Source organism: Pterocles gutturalis, unplaced genomic scaffold, assembly GCF_000699245.1.
Source record: "Pterocles gutturalis isolate BGI_N339 unplaced genomic scaffold, ASM69924v1 Scaffold47134, whole genome shotgun sequence".
Taxonomy (NCBI): Eukaryota; Metazoa; Chordata; class Aves; order Pterocliformes; family Pteroclidae; genus Pterocles; species Pterocles gutturalis.
The window spans coordinates 26,846-32,845 of NW_010129851.1; the positions used below are offsets into that span (position 1 = coordinate 26,846).

At 36.6% G+C, this 6,000-nt stretch overlaps 1 protein-coding gene across 1 annotated transcript; it reads right to left on the reverse strand.

The window, feature by feature from the left end:
• Positions 1 to 3,144: 3,144 nt before the first annotated feature.
• On the reverse strand, positions 3,145 to 5,444 carry LOC104459474 (chromosome unknown open reading frame, human C19orf40). Its single transcript, XM_010080022.1, has 4 exons — positions 5,276 to 5,444; positions 4,509 to 4,648; positions 4,034 to 4,186; positions 3,145 to 3,387 (listed from the first exon to the last, which is right to left on the reverse strand). Exons 1-4 carry the CDS (start codon positions 5,385 to 5,387, stop codon positions 3,145 to 3,147), a joined length of 648 nt encoding a protein of 215 aa, XP_010078324.1. The 5' UTR covers positions 5,388 to 5,444.
• Between the last annotated feature and the right edge of the window lie 556 nt (positions 5,445 to 6,000).

Here is a 6,000-nt window from a genome sequence, read left to right on the forward strand (position 1 = left end):
TTTATTACAAACTTGATGCTGCATGCAAAACAATAGGATGATTTTGCTGTAAAAGTTTAGAGTCAATAATAAATCACTTAATGCTACTTCAAAGAATTATACTAACCAGCCATGGGTGAGAGAGAATAATGTTATTCAGAGAAACTAGCCTTGTGCCAAGGAGCAGTGTCATATAGTCGTGATTTTTATGCATGGACATTCTCTTTCTGAGAGCACTAGGTGTATTCTGCTGAATAGTTGATTTAATTCTGGAAGAGAATTAGACGGCTTACAAGTCAAAAGATCTTTTGAACTACAAAAGGCTTTTACTCTGCTCTTTTTCTGATCTAGGTTACAGTTTAAATGCCTGCTGATTCAATTGTTAAGAACAGGCTTTATTCCAAACGTTAAATTTATTTAACCTATTTACCCATAAGACTTGCATCTTGTTAGTCTTTATAAAATTGATAGCTATGGAGCAAATCTCAAAACTGACATATTCCAGTATATTGATCAAGAGTATATAAATTGTGATTAAATAAGAGAAAAGAAGTGCTTGTGAGTCTAAGTGGCAGAATATTTATTTACTATCACACCAAGTGAAAAAAAAAAGATATAAAATTCTCCTCCTCCCCTTGGCACAATTTGTGAGCAAGTATTGACTATATATATTAAAGAGGGAGACAAAAACTAACTGTGTGAGCATTTCTTTGAGATTCTTCTCTTTTCTGAAATTGAAATTAATTGAAAATTGCTAACACTGTAGTGTTAATTAACATTGCCATCTACAGAGTAGATATATGCTGTTTGATACTCAAAACTTAAAATAAGGGGAAAGTTTGCATCTGGGTGTAAACTTTAAAGTTGTCATTTATTTTTAGTTTCTTATGTAATAGGTGTAAATGTGTTGATGACACTTATTTAAGAATAAAAATCAGATGCTGCTATTTAGTAGTAGCTTTTTGCTTCTGCTATGGCTTGGATGATACAGCTTAATTTAGAGGTTCTCACTATTCACTGCTGGCATACCTCCTGCACGTTTCTGTAATATTGCTTACAAAGATCTAAGAAACTGTCTTTCTTAAAAGCTTATATAAGACAGGAACTTAGAATTTATAGTCTAAAACTTACTTCCTTACAGTGTTAACATATTTCTAGAGTTTCCCTATAAAAGTTACATTAAAAAGTTGTGTGTTACTTGTGACTCACCTGTCCTTAGTAGTTATTCTTCACATGTACTTGCAGTAGCACTTTTCATACATGCAAGCAGCAGCAGCCATATACTGATCTGCAAGACCCTGACAAACCATATTCTATCCAGAAGAGATGTACTTTGCATGTAATCACTACCCAGCTAATGAAGTCTTTAGCTAAGTCACATGATTCACCCTTCCAGCTCTTCATTTCTCTTGGCCCACTACAATAGTCTTCCTGCAAATATCTTCCCTGTTAGCTGCATGATTAACTGCCTTTCCATTCCCCTGACCACACTCACTAGTCCCAAAGGAAAGGTTGGGGTGGGGGTCTTTTTTTATTTAACCACCACCCCCAGCCCCCTGCTTCAAGTCAAAATTTGGGCTTCTCAAGTACCATACAAATGAATACTTACTGTTTTCTGTCAGCTAACTAAGGACTCATTCTACACTGAGTGGGAGCCAACAACTAACTTAAGGCAAATACTAATTTCACAGCAAGTTACATTCTTGCTCAGACCACAGGAACAGTTGTAGCAAGTTTCTATCCATAAGGATGCACAGAGCTACTATAAAGCCCTAAAAATAAAGGTTTGCAATAAATTAGTAGTTCAGCATATAACTCTATTAGTACTAATTGTTACTACTTTAATTGAACCTCATTTAATGTGCTGAGCAGATGGCCATTTGAACTAGTAAAAAAGTGTTTGCCTTGCTACATCAATAGCCACATACCATTAGATGTGAAATCCTGTCTCCATAGCAAAGTGACAAAGTCTGAGACAGAGGGAATAATATCTAAACAAACAAACAGATTTATAAAAAAGCTTAAGTTGTAAGAAAGTAGTATCTTGTTCTGGAAATTCTGATGTTTATTATTCAGTAAATTAAATTATAAGTGTATTTTCATCCTAAGTAAGGAATCAATATAAAGAGCAGGTCTATCTGCTGTCCACGCTAACCGCTGGACGAGATTGGTTACAGAAGTGCCAAGGTTCTATTATTGACTTCTGTTTAGCTTACAAAAGGGAGCTGAAAATCCTGCTCTACTGCCTTCCCGCTGTGATCCACAGCCCAAGTAGTATGGAAGAAGCTTTTCACACACTTCCTTAATGGGCACATAAGGCAAAAGGCAATTTTACCCTTACCAAATAGGATAAGGATATAATTTAAAATAAAATCCAAGATGTCAGGAAAGCCAATACTCCTCTTTACAAATAAAACTTTTAAAAATATTAATACTGGAAGAACAGGATGAATTATCAATTTTTATCAAAGTTTCCCATATTATTTCTTTGTAGCATATATTATAGTGTAATAGATATAATTAATACATTATAATTGATAATATGTCAAAATATATTGTAATTTATTATAATTATCCCAACCTGAATTCAAAAGCACAACATGAATTAGCCACGATTTTGTATATTAGACACAAAGAAATAAACTGATAACACCATATGAACTGAAAAAGAAACCAGAGACATAACGTAAAGTCAAAGATGTATTCCAGCAGGACTTTCCAAAGGAACTCAGAAAAGTTATAAATCAAAGATATTACTATGAAGCAATGTATGCTAACTTTCTAAAACGCTGTAACTCACATTTGCAGTTACTGAGAAGATAACACCACTGCATATTAACAGAGTTTTTATTCCTGGAAGACAAAAATAAGCAAGCAATTTCTATTTTTTTTCTGTGGATGCTGAAAAAGACAGCTTTCTCCCAGTTTTTTTTACTAGATGCAAAACACTTTACAGCTGTCTTTCCAAGATAATTTTCACAGCTCAATCTACATGAACAGAACAGCTGTAAAGAAGCAGCAGCAGAGTAATATCTAGACAATTAGTCAACTCTCTCCAGTTAAACAGGATTACTGGAATTATCATAATGTGATAATAAAAACCAAAATTTTATAATCCACAAGAATCAAAGTCTTTGTTTTCCAAAACAGTACTACACATGCATGTCAGGAACATAAAAAAGTGTGAATTTGTTGTGCTACCGTTTGTCCAACTACTAGTTCCAGCTCTTCGACAGATGCGTTACAAAGTCGGTGGATGCTTCCAAACTGTTGCAGCAAAAGCAGAGCTTTTGTTTTCCCAACGCCTGGAATTTGTTGCACCGTTCGAAACACTAATGGCTCTGCCAACTGAGAACACTGTTTACGAAGAAAGGGGTTACTGTTGTGATCCTTACTTTGTTCACGGACCTGAAGCAAAACAAAACCATCAGAGACACTGAATGCCCTCTGCTGGAGCTCTGCTTTTTGTTTTTTAAAATAGTTTCTTTCATCTCAAAAGAGATCAGTGCAATTACTAGGAAGTTTTAAAAACAAGTCTCCTTCTTAAGTGTGTGCCCTTGCTAAGGGTTTTGATGCAGATCCACAAAGTCTCACTAGGAAACCAACAGTTTCTTAATATCACCCATGAATTAAAACAACTATTTTGTCATCTTTTTGATGCAGTCAGAGAAAGGAGAAAGGAAAAGCGAAACAACATAAGAACACAGTTTCCCCAGCCAGAGACAAAGGAAAATCTCAGGTTGGTTTTGACAGAACTTGAGAATTGTCTAATGCTATCCAATGGCATGTCAGTGCAAGATTGCATTAAAAAAATCCAGTAGCATATTCTTCAACCTTTTTGCTTTGTTCACAAATGAACCCTCTTTCTGCTGAACGATACTACCATATTACTGTTGCAGGATATTTATTCCTTACATTCAAACAATAAAATATGTTGTGTTCTTTTAAGATCCCAGGTATTCCTTCTGAAATGAGTGATGATTGTAGGAAAACAGGTAATTCTCCTCATATCCTATATTTTAATAAATGTTTGTACACTAATGTAGAAACTTACTAGCTGAGTAATAAGTTGAGAAGCTTCTCCTTGATTTGCCACAGGGAGCAACACCATTCCAAGTTCTAGCACAACAAGCTTTTGTACTGCTAAGAAATACTGATCACTTATTTGGGTTCTCTCCACAATCACAATTCCCCCAAGACTGCTGGCCTGTATTAAATGAAAAAAAAGAAAAGACCTTGTTAATGACAAGCTGATGCAATGCAACAGAGAGCAAACTTCTGTCAAGTTGAGCTACTTTCAGGTAAATCAAAGAATCAAAAAATCAAAATCAGAGAAAGAACAGAAGTTGCAGGAGCAGTACTGAGGTTTAATACAGCATCATTACACAGCTGTGTAATTTTTCAGTTTTTGGGTGGAAATTAAAAGTTTAGCTAGAATTTAAAAGAAACACAAGAAGAATGTTTTCAGAAGCATGGAATAAAGAAATACCAATTGAAAACTTTTCCTTTTCTCTTTCGGTAGTACTTACATTTCTAAACCGAACCAATCTTCGCTTGAATTCATCTCCTGCAACCAAATCTGCTTCAGAAATATATAAAACACAAGTTCTGTTTGAAAGATGAAAATCCACAAGTCCCAAGCCATCTTCAAAGATGAGTCTAATTTTCCCTTAAGGTGAGATTGTTAAAAGAAAAAATACGGTAGTTAAAAGAAAACCTAGTAATTACTTCACAGCACAACCTTCCTAACATGTCAATAATCCTAGTGACTTGACAATAAACTTCATATTCTTTAAAAGCCTTTCTTCTCTTTAAGCAAAACTGATACAAAGTACTGTGTGATGACGTTAGTAATGCCAATTAATATCACTTTCAAGTCCTACAGCTTCTCAGGAAACTCTGGACTTTTACAAAAACATCACATGCTGTTCTGAAAGGATCATCTTAATTCAGTTTGTTGTGCCAACAAATGATAGCACATTCCCAGTATCCATGTGAATTCAAGGAACTTCTTTGGAGATGCATGTTCACAACAGCCCCACTGCTGTGGTTCCCAAGCAGCAGGTACTTCTGCTGCTTCTCTACAGTGCTCAGCAACTATGCAAATCTGACAGCATTAAACACATAGATAGATGACAGACAAATAGGAATTTTCAGCCTGTACACAGGCGGTACCATAAATACAGGAGGAGTTAGGCACAGAGTAAAGCATCTTCCAGCCACCCTTAACAATACTGGGTGACAGAGGGGAATGTTTTGCCTGAATTGTTTTTCCTCTTCCAATTTGTTGGTGTACCTTGTAGCCTTTGGGCTATCTCTGACCCTCTCCACTTCTCATTTCCAATCACGTGCCCATAAGGGACAACTATAGATCCTGCTGTCACAGGAAAGTTTCCTTTCGTTGTCATCAGACCTCCTTTAAATCTTTACTTCAGTAGCTGCTACACCCTAGAAAGAAATGTAGAAGAGCTATTAACACATTTTATAAACCTGTTCCAAACATAATGATTAAAATTTATAAGATGTAATACTCTGAAAGAGACACTATATTCTCTCAAAAGCTACCTTATGGTTATGGTTAACATATGAAAATCTGTAAGCAGCTCTGTTTACTAAAATACAGGCTGTTGGCTTGCTAGTTCCACTCCCAACTTTGCCAGTCAATCTGAAAAACAATTAAGACACACCGCACCACCTTTTCTATGCCTTCATCCTCACTTGCTGAGAGAAAGTCTGCTTCAGTTACAAAGCTGACTGCAGAGGCATCTCCAGCCCTCAGCTGGCAGAAGACACCAGACAGAAGGTAGTTGCTGGGAGAGATTATTTTCAGGTTTGCCAGCTTTATGTAGGGTTCCGACTTTCGGGGGAAGCTGGACTGTTTGAGGCTAAGGCACGATTTAAGGAGAGGAACCGAAGGGGAACCAGTACCACCACAAACACCATCCTGAGCCACATCCCGCAGCCCGGCCCAGAGCGAACCCTCACCGGGGACCCCTCTGAGAAGAGCGGGGGACGGACCCA

Excerpts from the sequence above, each read along its gene's own strand:
- LOC104459474 (XM_010080022.1), bottom strand. The coding sequence starts at position 5,387 with ATGACAACGAAAGGAAACTTTCCTGTGACAGCAGGATCTATAGTTGTC. Across the intron at positions 4,649-5,275 it reads GATAGCCCAAAGGCTACAAG|GGAAAATTAGACTCATCTTT; the intron begins GTACACCAACAA and ends TCTCACCTTAAG. Across the intron at positions 4,187-4,508 it reads GATTGGTTCGGTTTAGAAAT|GCCAGCAGTCTTGGGGGAAT; the intron begins GTAAGTACTACC and ends CATTTAATACAG.